Raw genomic sequence first — 16,411 nt, 5'->3', positions numbered from 1 at the left:
GCTGTTGATCTAGACACAACAGGTTGTTTCTTGCTTCTCCACGACACCAAGTTTCCTCCCACAAACACACAGTAGCCAGAAGTTGATCTTCTATCATCTTGACAACTGGCCCAATCAGAGTCACTATAGCCATCCACTTCAAGATGTCCACTCTTCGCAAACCACAACCCTTTACCTGGAGTCCCCTTCAAGTATCTCAGAATTCTGTGCACAATATCAAGATGCCCACTCCTTGGTTCATGCATGTATCTGCTCACCACACCCACGGCATACGTAATGTCAGGCCTGGTATGACACAAGTACAATAACCTCCCAACCAGTTTCTGATAATCTTCCTTATTCACCAGCTCGCCTGACTGAGCTGTCACTTGATGATTTTGTTCAATCGGCGTAGGGGCTGCACGGCATCCCATCATGCCCATGTCACTCAAGAGATCCAAGGTGTATTTCCTTTGGCACAAAGATATTCCCTTCTCTATCCGGGCCACTTCAATCCCAAGGAAGTATTTTAGGTTGCCCAAATCCTTAACCTCAAACTCATTGCTCAGACACCCCTTCAATCTCTTTATTTCCTCCTCATCATCTCCGGTGATGATAATGTCGTCCACATAAACTGCAAGAATGGTGATCTTTCGATTAGAGAGTGAGTGTCTGTAGAACACCGTGTGATCACCATTACATTGACCATACCCCATAGCACGGACAGCACGCCTGAACCTATCAAACCAAGCCCTCGGCGATTGCTTCAGTCCATACAAGGATTTCTTCAGCCTGCATACCTTCCCCGTTGTCAGTGAAGTACCAAAACCTGATGGTATCTCCATGTACACTTCTTCCTGCAACTCACCATGCAAGAAGGCATTCTTGACATCTAATTGATGCAATTTCCACCCAAAGTTTGCAGCACAGGAAACCAATATCCTTACTGTGTTCATCTTTGCCACTGGAGCAAACGTCTCGTCATAGTCAATTCCATAAGTTTGACTATATCCTCTGGCGACCAATCTGGCCTTATACCGTTCCACCTTCCCCTCAGGATTCTGCTTCACTGTATAGATCCACTTACAACTCACTGCTTTCTTTCCTGCCGGCAATGTGGTTAGCACCCACGTCTTATTTTTCCTCAGTGCTTCCAACTCTTCTATCATTGCTTCATGCCACTTCGGATCTTGCTTTGCAATCTTCCAATCCTTTGGGATTGACACAGTTTGAAGAGAGGCAACAAACACTCTATAGGAAGGAGACAAAGCCTCATAAGACACAAAATTTCCAATGTCATGATCATCCAAATAGGTAGCTCCACTGTGTCAGATGAGCTTGCACCACTGCCTTGCTGCTCCCCCTGCACTGACTGCTCCCCCTCCTGCACAAGTGGCTGCCGCCGAGAATATACCAGACGAGTGTCAGATGAGTCATGCACCTGTGGCACTTGTGGCTCTCGCCGAGAGTACACTAGGGGGATCTTCTGCCACCGATCTCGAACAGGGAGCTGGAGATTACCAATCTGAATGGAACCCACGGTTGGTTGGACCCGTACCTGCACATCACCATCAGTGAGAGTACCAACCGAAATTGTACCCACAATTGGCTGGACTTGAACCTGCACATCATCATCATCAATGTTAGTGCCCACAGCCGCGTGAGTGTGAGATACAGCCTTCTCCCCCTCTTGACCATCTTGCACAGAGTGAAAATGGTCAAGCTCTTGAAACAACACACTTAGATCTGTTGGCTCACCATAGAATGGCTCAGACTCCCTGAAGGTTACGTCCATACTGACAAACCTGCATTTCTCTGAGGGACACCAACATTTATATCCCTGCTGACTAGAAGAATAGCCCAGAAAAATACACTTCACTGCCCGCGGATCAAGTTTTCCAACAGAAGGACGGTGATCTCGAACAAAACAAGTACTGCCAAACAACTTTGGGGGAACAACAAACTTAGTTTCTCCATATACTAGCTCACACGGAGATTTCATGCTTAGTATTCTTGATGGTGTCCTGTTGATCAAGTATGTGGCTGTCATAACTGCTTCACTCCACAAGAATTTGGGCACATTCATCGTAAACATCAATGACCGGGCAACCTCAAGAATATGCCGATTTTTCCTTTCTGCCACTCCATTCTGAGGAGGGGTGTCTGGGCATGAAGTTTGATGAAGAATACCGTGATCAGACAAGTAAGCCCCAAATGTGTTGTTCACATACTCTGTCCCTGTCAGTCCTGATCACCTGCACCTGCACTTGAAACTGATTCTTCACCAAGGCATGGAAATTCTGAAAACAGCTAAACACCTCATCTTTGTGACGCATCAAATAAATCCAAGTCATACGAGAATAGCAATCGATGAATGTAACAAAGTATTTCATTCCATTCATTGATACAACTGGGCTCTTCCATACATCCGAATGAATAAGCATAAAAGGAGATATGCTCCTAAGCCCCTTACTCACATATGAGGCTCGTGTGTGTTTGGCATATTCGCAAGCATCACATGTCAACTTGCCCTTGCCTATCCCACACATAACATCCGGAAAGATTCTACTCATCTTATCAAAAGATACATGGCCCATCCTACAGTGATGGATCATCGCCTCCTTCTCCTTGTCCTCCATGGTCGCAGCACACACCAAGTCCGGCTGCACCTCCTGGTCCATGTACCAGAGCCCCCTACGCCTGGTGCCAGTCCCAACCGTCTGACTCGTCTGTCGCTCCTGAATCACGCACCCGAATTTGTCAAGGATCGCACAACAGTCAATTTGATCAATTAGAGCACTGAAAGAGACCAAATTGACAGGAAAAGCCGGCACATGTAAAACTGAGGATAGGGAGATGGTCGGAGTGCACTTGACTGTGCCAACCCCCATGACAGGCTGGTTTGTGCCATCAGCAGTTTGCATAGTGCGCGTGTGAGATGGAGGGTGCTTATTGTAAGACTCAAACATGCAGGATTTACTAGCAACATGCTTAGATGCTCCAGAGTCAAGAACCCACTCTGGAGCACTCTCATTAGAAGCAAGAGATGCCTTTTCCGGATTACCTTCATCAGTGGAGGCCCAGAGAGCAAAGTCTCCATCGTTGGCATCGTCTGCATCTTTGCCTTTTGACGTCCCAGTGTCTCCTGCCACTGCCATGTGAGCCCTCTGATCTCCTGAGTGTCCTGAGTAACCACCTCTGCCCATAGAAGCCAGACCCCTTGAGGTCCCTGAGTATCCACCTCTGCCTCTACTCCTGCCTCTGCCAGTTCCCCCTCTGTTGTATCCCCTGCCTCTGCCACGAGTTGGACAGGCCCACTTCCAGTGACCTATCTCCCCACCTATCTCCCCACAGATATGACATTTGTTGGGATCGCTCCACTCCATGCGCTCAGTGACTGCAAATGTCGAAGCCGGCACAACCTTCATGTCTACATGCTCAAGAGATAGCCGCACCTCCTCTTGAGACATTGCAGCAATAGCCTCCTCAATAGAGGGCAGAAGAGGTTGGTGCAACAGGGAAGCCCTCCTGCCATGAAAGCAACCTCTAAGACCCTCCAACAGTTTCAGCACACGCCTGCGTGCAATCCACTTGCGCCCTGACTCGATGCAAGCCGCATCATAGAGTTCCAGAGGGTCGCAGTTATCCTGCTCTGCCCACAGAGCCTGCAGCTCTGCCACATATGCCATCACTGACATGTCGTCACCTTGATGCAGCCGACTGATCTTCCCCTCAATCTGAGCAATTAGCATGACATTGCCCTTGCCTGAGTACAAAGTGGACAGAGTCGTCCATATCGCAGCGGATGTGGATAGCCCCTCCACAGAGCGTCCAATGGGGGGCACTACCGAGTTCAACAACCAGCCAATGAGCACAGAGTTTATGACCTTCCATCTCTTTCCCTCCACAGTAGTCTTGTCTCCTGGTTCAGCAACAACACCCAACAAGTGCCCATCAAGCTCCTTCTGTTCCACAGCCAGCAACGCCCTCCGGGACCAGCTCAGATAATTGGTAGTCCCCTCTAACTTCATGTCCATGGGTGACAGTTCGATCTTCTGAGCCACTTCCTGTCGAGGAACGATGGCCCCAGATTTCGACTCCTCGAGGAACTTAGCTAGCTTCTCGAAAGCCTCAGCAAGGCCTGCTGGCTCACTCATCTTCGGAGACAGGCTCTACACACCCAACAACAACAACAGCAAGCACAGCCGCACACAGTCCTCTGCAGAATCAGCAGCAACAGTCCGTTGCACACATACAGCAAGGCCCTCTGTTCTTTCTCCCCCTCTGCTCACACTCCGCACGCGCAGCAGCAACAATAAGCAGCACCTTCCTCTTCTTCAATCCCAGCAGCCAGGACACAATGGCAACGAGCAGAGCCGTGCGGACTCGCTCTCTCCCTCCGCGCGAACGACAGCAGCACGCCTCTCCTGCTCTCCACGTTCGCTGTTCCTCCGGCTCTTCTCCTTGTCCTGCGCCACAGCCGCACGCCTCCACGCGCACAGCCGCCGTTGATTTCCCGCTGGCCCGCGCAGCCGCCGTGCGCTCGCCGCCGTGACGCGCAGCCGCACGCGCGCGCTCGCACACAGCCACGTCCGCCCAGATGCGCCGCCACCTCCCCACCGGACTCCACCGCTGGCCGGCGACTAGGCCACCGTAGCCGTCGTCCCCAGCACCTCGCCTGCGTCTGATACCATGTTGTGTCGCAGACTCACCTTGTTTTGGCTGTGTCGTATGTGTGTGTGGCGGCTCTCCTGAGAACGGGAGGACTGGATGCCTCCTTCTAGGTCAGTACCTCCACATGGGCTTGGGCCCTAAGTGACAAGGCTTGATGGGCTTGGGCCCATACTGGTTCAACACAAAATCACTCGTAGGCTGGTCATTGGCTCATTGCCATGTTGGCAGCTACACAACTGGTACTTTGCTGAGCTCCTCTCCTTTGGTGTACCTCTTCTATTCACCAATTTGGGCTTGCCAGTGACCAGAAAAGCGCCACCTCACTTTCTGTATCAGACCAGCGTACTAGACTCAGTGACTTGACTAGGTTAGCTAGCCGGCGAGTTGAACTCCAAGTTGTTGACTTGGCTTGGAGAAGAGAGGAAAGATGAAATGTAAGGGGGAAAGGAAGGGAGCAGTGGTGGCAGTGTTAACAGCTCCAACACATAGGTCATCATCCCCCCTGCATACATACAGAAGGAGGTGAGCATGCTCACGGCCACAACAAGAGCAAATGGAGGTAACGGATACATGTGTGGTTCCGTTGCCTAGCTTTACTTTTGGCAAAAGAAAAAAATTAGACGACTAATCATCGATTAATCCACCGGTCAGAGAAGCAGCCTCGACTTGGGCTCGACTCGACTTGCGGTCCTGGTTGCGCAACTGGGTGACTAATCATCGATTAGGCGCTGTTAATCGGAGATTCCTGGTTATCCCACTTGAGGAGGCACTGGACCAGGAGGAACCCACGCCGTCAAGCTGCTGCTGCGCCCCCGCCGCACCCCCCACTGCAGCAGCAAGAGAGGAGGGCGGTGGCAAAAGAGCTAAGGGAGTTGAGACGTGAGAGATCCATCTTATGGAAGTGAGGACTGAGCAGTGGCGGCTTGGTCACAGTTTCTCACGGAGTTAGAGCAGAGAGATAGGGGCTTGAGTTGACCGTGCAGATTAATAGTTGTAGCATCCAGTGGGTCTTGACATTGGGAGAGGAAATGGGACTAGCTGGGCTGGCCCAACAACTAACGGTCATCCTCCCTATTTTTCGTATTTGTTGTTATTAGGTATGGTATTTGTAGGATATAGTAGTATCGACTAGTAAACGATCAGTCATGATTAATCTTAGCTAGTCTCGACCAATCCACAAGCCGGTACCCCCACGAACTCCACTTGACTTTACGACTTGTAATCTTTGCTTTTGGCAAAGTGAGGTAGGACTTCCTTAATTCCTTGCTTTTGAGGAAGAAACAAATTGATCACGTCCACTAACAGTGATTGCATTGCCCACTTGCAAGTAGCAAGGGTAGTCAAAGGACGCAAATATGCCTCAAAATAACCAAAAATATGCACTAGCATGCTAAACAACAGCAATATGAACAAGCAAAAATGTAATTACCAAGAACTACAGTCCATTTAAGTATATTATATCTTATATTCTTAACATACAGGACAGAGAATAGGAATAATTTATTTTCCTTCACTTTGTATTGCTTTACAACAAGTTAGAACTCAAGTCGCTGAGTAGCAAATATAACCCATGTGAGGTAAACATGAGTAATTTCAAAGTGAACTTTGGGGGTACCTGTGTTGCCGCATGCTGCCCAGGTGGTACCGTAACCACCGGAAGATCATATTGTTCAAGATAACTCCAAACAGCATCTTTCAACTGGGGTGAAACTTTGACAAATGCAGTGATTGAATTCCGCAAAGCCCCCTGGACATGAATTAGCACAAATTATGAAAAGCAACAACAAAAAAAGATGCCAAAGGTACACATGTAGGCATAAAAAAACATGTACCTTCAAATACGGGGGCACATTTTCATAGCTTAGAAGCTTAAACAAAGGTTCAATGTCAGGGAACCATTTTCTTCTTTCAGATGGATTTCCATTTTCCACCACCTACAGTATGTTGACAATTTCCAAAAAAACCGGAAGTGAGTATTCCTTCGTAACCAAAAAACATATTCCCTCCGTTCCAAAATAGATGACCCAACTTGGTACTAACTTTGTACTAAAGTTAGTACAAAGTTGAGTCATCTATTTTGGAACGGAGGGAGTACTTTTTTAGGCAAGCCACAAATAGCTCCTTGCTTCAGAAAGAACATATCTAAGAAGCAGACTGAGACAACAGAAACAGATTAATTGAGAAACGGATGCATGTGCTGATGTGCACAAGTAATAAAAGCAGCATGAATTTAAATATTAATACATCATTGGCAAAAATAAACAAGCCTATAGAAAAGACAGTCTAGCTTAAATACAACATATACAGAGAGGAACATCAGGCGAAGAACAACTCGGACCATGATAGGCAGCAGGGATCAGTGAGATAACTTAGAACTAAGACAAATGTTTTATTAGCCTTGTTGAAAATCCTACTATTTCGGAATGCCGGTAATAACATAAACAAGGGAAGTAGTTAAAAGGTTAGAACAGATTGAATTTGCTAACATATAATCTTACTATGATTTCTCAACTTCACTAGAAAAATATACGCTTGACAACATTTGTCCAAAACTAGAGAATTACAGCATGTATAACATGTCAGGGGAGCTAATACTGAAAAAATATAAATTTGAAAATTTCCAACTATGGAAGATGATATAAGGCACAAGAATAAGAGCAGCCGAAATTGCAAACCTTCTGAAGGACAGCTAAATACGCAACAAGTGCCTGTGCATCTCCCTCTGGAAAATCAGGCAACATGCTTGTGGAAGATTGTAGGGATTTCTTAAACTTCTCTTCGTAAATAGATAAGCAATCAAACAAAGTGTTCCATCCAACTGAGCGGTAAATCTTTCCCTGGAGCAATTCGTATACCTTGGCGGCACCAACGTCACTGGAAGCCTGAAAGTCCAAATAGTTCAGTCGGAGCACAAGATGGAATATTCAACAGATCAGTAAACATTTTGCATACCAAAGTACTTAGAAGTCCAAGGAAGGCCACGAGGGTTTGTGTATTGGTGTGATCTTCGCCTGCATATACGACAAAGGTCCACAGTTCCTCGTTTCCATGCACTAGCTCAGGCTCTTTCTGATGAGAACACAAAAGGATAGAGTAATCACAGAAACAAAGTTATCAAAACTCAGCTTATAAAGCAACGAAAATTATCATGTGAGCACTTTTTTTAAACGTAAATGTGAGCATACTTGGAGGTCCTTTTACTGACAACAATTAAAAAGTACATAGAAAGAGATAATAAAGGCAGTGAAGTTTCTTTAATGTAAAACAGGAATTCTATGTTAAGGTCAAGCAATTGATACAAAAACATTCATACAATTGTCACAAAGGCAATGGCTGGTGGCAGTTGCTAGATGAAACTGGTCAAGAAGAGGTTTGCTGAAGCCTAAACCTAAACTCAACTTCGAGAAAACATTGATTAATTCAGTCAGTACAAGCAGTGTGTCAACTAGCTTGACCACACTAAATCCAGGTCAAATTACTGCAATTGGCAACAACAAAAACAAATTGCAGATCTTTGAGCATTACAGACATCAATATACACCAGCAGGTATTGAATTGGATGCCTAGGAATCTAGGTGCACCAAACACTTCATATTTGTAGATACAGTTTCCTAACCAATAAAAATAAAGGTTGCATCTAACTAGGAAAGCAAACTGTGGTTTGAGTCAGTATTGCTGGAGTGGATGGAAATATTGACAGAACCATTATCTGTGATTTAAATAGTATGCCAAATATGTGCAAAAAAATCCCAAAAACATGCACATCATACATAAATAGTTTCATAGCTTTAGCAAAGAAACCGAAATCACACATCATATCGTATGGTGCACAGGATAGTTAATGACTCCTGTGTCTTTAGGAAACACTAAAGTACTATAGCTAATTATACAAATTATCATAAAACCAAGAAGACAAGGTTAAACACCATGACATCACGCTACCTCATGTACATTTTCAGGTCCATACATTTGACTGGAAGAACGTATAAATGAATGAAGCAATACCTGATAGATTTCTCCAACTAGTTCCAGTAGGGATACAAAAGGCTGGTTAGTAGGCTGACCAATCTGCTCCCCACTTATATTAGGATCTTCTCTATGATCCCATGGTAGAGAGTATGGGCTGAGAGCATTCATTGCTTTTTCCTTGATTTCTTTTATCTGTTAAAGAAGACAATGTTATTGTTTTCTTTTCCTTTTTCTGTAACAAGAGTGACTAAAGGTTCTTAGCACGTTATAAGCATTGTATAACAGTTACTAAATAATGATCACATTTGGTTGTAACAAAGAAATTAGAAATCATGTTGTGGCAAGTGTCAACATACATTGAGGAACTATTCTAACCTTATCTCTAGAAGTCGGATGGGAGAGAAAGCACATCATCAACTTGTGCGCATAGCCAGTGTACATGTAAACAATGTCATCATCGTCATTCTGCGTCAAATGGAAAGAAACAGTGATATATTACCTCCATATCAAAAACTATTCTTACACAACAAATTTGACCAATAATATCAAAAAATGAAGATGGCCAAAAGAGATGTTGATCTCACTTTGCATGTGCACAATGGCCCAAATCTACATACTTCTGCATGTGTTGTGGTCAGATTTGGCCAAATTTTGATATGAAAATGGTAGCATTGTATCGACAAAATATTAACCATTACTTGGCATCTAATGATAACCTCAGCTGTCCATATTACAAGTATTCATGAACAATAAAACAGCAAATAATATAGATGATTTGTTCACCAAGGCGCTAAGCAACAGAGCAGCGCCTAATCAGCTCAAAGTTCTAAATGGTGCGAGGTGCTGGTCGGGCAGCAGAGGGCTAACTAGCGCCCAGCTCACCTAGGTGGCCAACTAGCTAAGGGGACTCGAGTGCAGGAGGGGAAGAGAGAATGGCTGTCATCAAGATCAAGGCAGCAATGTGCCCTTAACTGCCATGGTGTCGAGCTCTTTCTCATCATGCCGTGGCTCTGTGTGTGCAGCTGAAAACCCTAAGTGTCCGTTTGCATATTGAAATTGAATTGGTCTACTGAAACCAGAGTACCAGTTCGATTCATGTGAAAATGGGAGCATCCCATACTTCGATATTATTTTATTGTGGTTCAGGAATATTATCATGGAAATGAAATCACAGCCTGGTTCCATTTTCTGTTTTCTTGCTGGCTATCCATATATAAGCCTAGAAACTCATGCCACTCTTCCTCTTCTCATCTTCCCCTCGCCCAATTCCATCCATGGCCATTGCTTCCCTAGCATCTTGAGTTGCGACTCTACCAACATGACCGAACTCTGGTAAACTCACCCTGCACACAATAGAGATTGAGAACTTTTTCCTCCAGATGTAACCTCAAGAGATGGAGACGGCAAGGTAAGGGGAGGTGCAGATCTTGAGCTCACCAGATAATATGCAGGAGACTCAGATTCGGATGACAGAATCTGCACCCATCTGCTTAATCGGCAAAGACAAAGAGGATGAGGTGGCACCTGTGACGGGGAAGAAGAGGGAGCACCGACAATGGGAAAGAAGAGGTTGTGGGCCAGCAATGGGGAAGAAGAGGATCAGGTGTCTGCAGCGTGTCACAGGAGCTTGGCGGCAGTGGTGATGGGTCGACATGAGTTACTGAAGGAAATGAGAGGTGGCTGTTTCCAAACGATACAGAGTGTCAAGCTCGCTATTGGTCCTAGTTGTTCAGCACAGCCTGTCGAATTGGGCTCGAAATCCGGTCCTGGCCCTGCCCATCCGAACAGCAGATATGGATGCGACACAACTCCAATTGCCAAATTCTCAGCTCAATTCCAGCATCCACATGGGGTGTACGGGCAAGTGTAACATCTCCCTCCTCTCGATCTCTACTTTCGTCACATATTCTTCAAAATTCCTGCATTTTTAGTGGTGCATCAAACACATATTTTGCATATTTTAATATTTTCTTTAACGCCGGTTTCTGCAGAACAGTACAAATGAACTGGACAGCATGACACTAAGGCCCCGTTCGGATGTCTCTTAGCTTCATCAAATCCACGACTCCGGCTTCATGAGCCAGCTTCCCGTGAGGAGCTGTGTCCGTTCAGGAGGATGTGGTCAGCTTCTCCCCACACTGCATGGGCTGTGGATGGTCTGCAGGCAGATAGCCAGTTAGGGAAGGCAGATGGAGACATGGGCTACAGGCCCAATTTGGGGTGAAAGGCATGGATGGCTGTGATGCATCCACCTCGCCATATCCAGTGGCTACTACGTCTTCTTCCACCTCCGTTCGTTGACATGGGGCTTCTATGGTTCCTCCAAATGTGTGCCAGCGGCAAGCCTCACTACAGCACGCCTCCTCCTGTAGGAGAGGAAGGCGACTGGGATCCGGACAGCCTGGGACGACGACTTCAGGTGAGCTCGGGGGAGAGGAGAACGACAGCGGGCAATGGGGGTGGCGGCTGCCTAGGGTTAGCGCGAGAGGAGAGGCGCTGGCCTCGGTCTGACTGGGCAAGGTCGAGGGTGCCTTCTAGCAAGATGAGACGGTACACACAACTTCGGGAGGGCACTCACACATAATTTCGAGCAAGTCCACGCTTCCTCTTTTGGCGAAGCTGGGCAAACGCAGCTCCACGAAATGACACTGAAAGAGGCATGGGCTTCACGGAGCTGCAGCATTCGGGCCAGCACCACGCACAGATTTGGTTAAGCGCGGAGCCAGAGAGGATCCGAACAGGCCCTAAGTTCCCATATTTTTCTAAGTCATGTGTTTTATATGTCTAGCATTCTAAATGGCCCTAAGGTGACACAGTTGTACAAATACAAATACTGAATGAGAAACATCTATATTCTTATGTACAAAACAAGCTTGCTGTGCTCAACCAGTGGTGGTCATATGGTTAATTGGGTATACCATTACCAAATCAGAATACCAGATGGCCTCAAGAGTGCAGAGTTGCCATACCTGGTAAGCAGCTGCTTGCATAACCCGCTCCCGTAAAAATTTAAAAGCATTCAGGCAACAGATAATATCCAGACATGACCAAATATCAGTCACAGCTCTGGAGGAAGCATTAATGACTGAGTCTCTTGCGCTATTTCGATCTTGTGTTAACATCAAAAGAACAGTCCATGCAAGCCGCACAACACCAACAAATCCTTCAGCAGTTGTATCGTTACATGTCTTCATCACCTGGCATGACGACAATCCCAGCTTGCAATGAGCATAAATTTTGCTATATGTTCCAACATAGATTAGTTTAATATGTAAATATAAGTATATTTAAAAAAAGCTTACTAGTTCATGAAATTCATGTCTGAACGAGGAATCAGACGATGGCAAAGATGTTTTCTCATGGGAATTACTTAGGGCGTCAGAAACAAAAGTTATTACAAGAGAGAATAGAACGCCATAGGTGATCTGCAAAGGTAAATGATAGTTATGCATTGCATCACAAGTTGAGAACACAAACAATTAAAAATTGCACAAATATCATGTCTACAAATGTCAAAGTAACTAATTAAAACTTCAAACCTGAAGCTCAACAGTAGAATTTTCATTTACTTCAGCAGCGCAGTCTTTTAATATTGAAAATGTATCCTTAACCTCCTTGGGACCTACATGAAGTTGCAGATCATTAGTGGTGGTTCGCTTTAACTTGAAGTGAACAGAAGGATAAACCTACATTTCCAGTCCAGGAAGGCTAATGAATAACAATGATTCATTTCCCTCAGAAAGAATAACAACTTAAGTCATCGCGCAAGCGTATCAGAAGATCATAGCAGGTGATATGGAAAATTCAAATTCATATTGCATTTAACTCACCCATTAGTTTGATAAGTGCAGAAAGAGCAAGGCAGTGACTCAAACTTAATCTCTCTCGGGAGACAATGGCACGCCTCTCGACAAGAGCTCCTCTGAAATCAAGCACATAGCACTCAGAGCTTGGTCGGCCAATACCAGATGGTTCTTCCCGGTTAAGCTCCTTTATGGGGAAAGAGATCAAACTGTCAGTGGCCGTTTTTCAATAGAGTGAAAGAGAGATGCATCATAGAAATTAAAGAGAAATGACACCTGTACTAATGCATCATCCTGGAATGAATTGTTCAATACGCTACTCCTATTATTCAAACTTCAAAGATAAACGGTGCTTTGGATATGGCAACCCGTGATATGTTAAGACAATCACTTTCTGTAATAGTAATGTATTGACAAAATAATGTAAATATCTATAGTATGGAAGTACTTCTGGTGGTAAATCAAATGGTACTAGTTCGCAGTGTCAAATTAGATGGCTCTTTATTTGTGGACACGGTATGAGAAAACTGGCTACACGTTTTCAAATGTAATATATATTTTTTAACAGAGTAGACACTAAGATATGACTTTTATGGTCTGACTAGGAATACAGCTACAAAAATTTGAAGGGGGCAATGCCAGCAACAGCAACAGCAACAGGGCCAGGTTATGGTGAAGTTGATGCATAAGCCCCCTCCTATTGTCCACTATTTTAGTTGATTTTAAATTAATCTTGAAGCTTGAGCTCAGCGAGAGCAAACTCCAACTCCTCATAGGAGGAGGGGGGAGGTACACAAAATCAGCAATTCAGCATATGAAGCCTGTGTTCATTTGTTGCCACTGGAGACATATGTATGTTCCAAAAAAAATAGAAAGAACCTGTAGATGTGTGTGTACTTTATGTTGCCTGCAAATTTTCATGAAAAAAATTGTGTGCCCTGTGCATAAAAAGGCAGAAAAGCTAGCAACTTTGCGACTAAATTCAGTTACCTCACATGATTGTAATATAATATATGTCAATATTACTTGGTATTTAAAATGTGAAGGATGCAGCATATGGCATATTCAAGTTCCATAAAGTCCAACCTTTACAAGGGTGATTATCCGCTGTCGGAGACCGTCGCTAAAAAGAACCTCCATTTGATTTTGGATTTCGTACATCAGATCAGCATCAAGTCCTTGGTCAAGTACAACAGACTACAGAAGATAAAGAAAACCAATGAAAGCGCCCTTTAATCTCAAATTCCGATGTAGCTAGGATGAACTCGATTGGTAGACTACCCGCAACAAAATGTACAGAGAAGTTATCAGATCTCTCCTCTCCATGTACCAAAGGCCAGCTGCAAGCCTATATATTTCCAGTGGCTCCCGGCCATATAGAACCCACTACAAATCACAACAAGGCATGCATGTAAGGTAAATGGTCAAATACAAACATAGATAACATGTGGACATAAAGTAAACTTTAGTTCTGCAAATTGTACCTCTCTGTTGGCAGAAACTAGCAAGCGAACACACTCAATTTCATTAAGATTGAGTTCATCACTCAGCTTAAGGGCCTGAAAAAATCATAGATGCAAATCTTAGCATCAACAAAGCTACCAAAAAGGATGCCAGGAGCCATACTACAAACTGAATGTAAAGAATCGTAAGTATAATTAGAAGGTATGAAATTACAGGACACGTGAACAACAGTTTTCTATGGTACAATAGGCACCTTGAGCTAAGACGATTGTACACGATCTCAATTGAGCGCCATAAGCCAAATTCACAACGCGTAGGTTTAAAAAATTGTGCATGGCTACCAAAAGTAGACCCGTCTGTTCATGCAACATTGTTGAATAAGCTACTTAGCACCACAATCACCACCTGAGAAAACATCAATCCAACCCGTCCTTACAAAATCCCAACAAAATCCGTGCATTTGCAATCACTAATCCCACTCAGTTATCTACCACAGTCCACAGACTAATCAAAGTTACAAGGAATCAAGAGCTAACTGTAGTAAGGTGTCATCTCTATTCGTGAGCTCCAATTAACAGCACAAAATGTCACACAGTGATCAACATAAGCAGCATATATAACAAATTATGGAATTTGCACACGCTCCTTGCATGTCTCGAACCAATATATCGGGACTGAGGGGGGAAACTTACAGTCTGCACGTCGGTGTCATCGAGCGTGATTGGTGGCATGTCCGAGAGCCGAACCTCCTTGGCCTCCACCTGAGTTCGATCGGACGCCTTTGGCACCTGCACGCGCGCACACGGCAGAGACACCAAAGCCAAGCCGAATCAAACCGAGCTCACACCAGACTAATAATTATACAACGAGGGGGGCACAGGACGAACCGGGTAAGAGAGGAGCGTGCGGAATGCGGGGGCGGCATCGCGGACGGCGTGGAGGAGCTCCACGCGCTGCGCCGGCGACGCCGGTGCGGGACCGAGCAGCGCCGCCTCGACGACGGCCAGGAGTTCGCGCGGCGGTGGCGGCGCCATGGCCGGTGAGCTCTCCCGTCGTAACCCTATAAATCGGCGGTGGCCGGCGGAATGGGAGGGGGGCGGATTAAACCCTAGGGGAGCTCGAGGCGGGCTTCTGGGTTTTGGAGTCGGGAGTTTTGGGCTGCTTATTAGGGCATCTCCAGCCGTTGGCCCCGCCTAAAATCCCCGTCTGAGAATGAGCCGGTGCAAAAATTAGGCCAGGGCCGCCCCAGACATGTTTTAAAATAAAAGAAGTTCGGCGAAGTTTGGCTTAAACACGATAAAATTCGGCCAAACACGATAAATTTCGGCCAAACACGATAAATTTCGGCACATTTCGGCGAAATTCGCGGATTTTCATTACATAGCACATATACATAAACTAATCTAAAGGAAAAACTGGCTGAAGTTGCCGCCGTCGCCGTCATCGTCGTCGTCGGCCTTCTCTTCCTTAACGCGGGCGCCCCTGCTGGACCCCTGTCCGGCGTCGCTATGGCGGACTGGTGGCGGCGCATCGTCGTCGTCGTCGCTGTCGCAGATGACGACGACTCCGCCTTCGTTGCGGCCGCGTCGACGCTCCGCGAAGCGAAGCAAGGCGGCGCACTGGCGCTCCTTCGCCTTCTCCAGACGCTTCTTCTCCATCGCTATGGAGTCCCTGCGCGCCCATTTCAGGGCCGCGTCGTCGAGCTCCGTCGTCACTGGCGCGAGCCCCGGCTCCGTCTTTGGCTTGACGAAGCGCGGAGGAGGAACCGACGAGTAGGCGCGCCAGCCGCCCTCGTTGATGACGATGCCGGCGCTGCGAGTGCGCCGGCCGAGCGGCGTCTCCGCCGCGGGCTCGGCCTTGACGCCGGGCAGTGCCGGAGGAGTGCGATGAAGATCGGGAGGAGGAAGAAGAGGAGGAGGACCCGAACCTCCTTGGCGCCCATGGCCCGGCGCGTCGGTGCTGCGCCGGGGCGGCCGCCCTCGCCGGGTACGCCAACGGCGGGTCGTTGCCGCCCTCGAGGTACGTCAACACGCCCTCGAGTGTGCGGCCGGGGACGCCCCACCACAGATGGCGCCCCTCGCTATTCTGTCGGCCACCAACCACCGGCGCGCCGTTAATGGACGCCAAGCGCTGCTGCTGGTGGCGCTCGAAATACGCCGCCCAAGCCGCGTGGTTGTCGGCGGCGTACTGGGGGAGGGAGAGTTGGGCGTCGGTGAGGGAGGTGCGCACGACCTCGACTTCCTCGGCGAAGTACTTCAGCTTCGCCACGGCATCGGGCAACGGGGGAATGGGCACTCCCCCGGCGCTGAGCCTCCACCCCGTCGGCCCGGCACGCATGTCCGGCGGCGCCGGGATGTTCGCCTGGAACAGGAGCCAGGACTCCTTTTCGCGGAGCGAACGGCGGCCGAAGCCGTTGGCCGCCGCCTCGTCTCCGGGGAAGCGTTCCGCCATGGCGACGGGCTCGGGAGAGGTAGAGAGATAGAGGAAGGGGTTGGGCGGCGGCGCTCGGGAAAGGTAGGGAA

The 16,411-nt window shown here is 47.0% G+C and overlaps 2 protein-coding genes across 2 annotated transcripts in view; both read right to left on the bottom strand.

Annotated features, from left to right (window-relative positions):
* The window catches only part of LOC119316617 (nuclear pore complex protein NUP205-like), a 32,846-nt gene extending 17,835 nt beyond the window's left edge, over window positions 1-15,011 (bottom strand). Inside the window, exons 1-15 of the mRNA XM_037590976.1 lie at window positions 14,777-15,011; window positions 14,582-14,677; window positions 13,910-13,984; window positions 13,707-13,811; window positions 13,512-13,622; window positions 12,453-12,612; window positions 12,162-12,244; window positions 11,925-12,047; window positions 11,592-11,819; window positions 8,998-9,087; window positions 8,659-8,814; window positions 7,606-7,722; window positions 7,329-7,535; window positions 6,486-6,587; window positions 6,269-6,400 (exon numbers count right to left, since the gene is read on the bottom strand). Coding sequence (XP_037446873.1) covers window positions 6,269-6,400; window positions 6,486-6,587; window positions 7,329-7,535; window positions 7,606-7,722; window positions 8,659-8,814; window positions 8,998-9,087; window positions 11,592-11,819; window positions 11,925-12,047; window positions 12,162-12,244; window positions 12,453-12,612; window positions 13,512-13,622; window positions 13,707-13,811; window positions 13,910-13,984; window positions 14,582-14,677; window positions 14,777-14,923 — 1,932 coding nt within the window. The 5' untranslated portion in view covers window positions 14,924-15,011. The remainder of the gene's footprint in view (window positions 1-6,268; window positions 6,401-6,485; window positions 6,588-7,328; window positions 7,536-7,605; window positions 7,723-8,658; window positions 8,815-8,997; window positions 9,088-11,591; window positions 11,820-11,924; window positions 12,048-12,161; window positions 12,245-12,452; window positions 12,613-13,511; window positions 13,623-13,706; window positions 13,812-13,909; window positions 13,985-14,581; window positions 14,678-14,776) is intronic.
* On the bottom strand, window positions 2,322-4,117 carry LOC119316618. The gene is made up of 2 exons (XM_037590977.1): window positions 3,044-4,117; window positions 2,322-2,717 (listed from the first exon to the last, which is right to left on the bottom strand). The coding sequence occupies exons 1-2, from the start codon at window positions 4,014-4,016 to the stop codon at window positions 2,674-2,676; spliced, it is 1,017 nt and encodes a 338-aa protein (XP_037446874.1). The 5' UTR covers window positions 4,017-4,117; the 3' UTR covers window positions 2,322-2,673.
* Window positions 15,012-16,411: the final 1,400 nt, after the last annotated feature.

Source organism: Triticum dicoccoides, chromosome 6A (genome assembly GCF_002162155.2).
Source record: "Triticum dicoccoides isolate Atlit2015 ecotype Zavitan chromosome 6A, WEW_v2.0, whole genome shotgun sequence".
NCBI lineage: Eukaryota > Viridiplantae > Streptophyta > Magnoliopsida > Poales > Poaceae > Triticum > Triticum dicoccoides.
The sequence above is the reverse complement of the archived record's forward strand: the minus strand, read 5'-3'. Positions and strand labels throughout refer to the sequence as shown.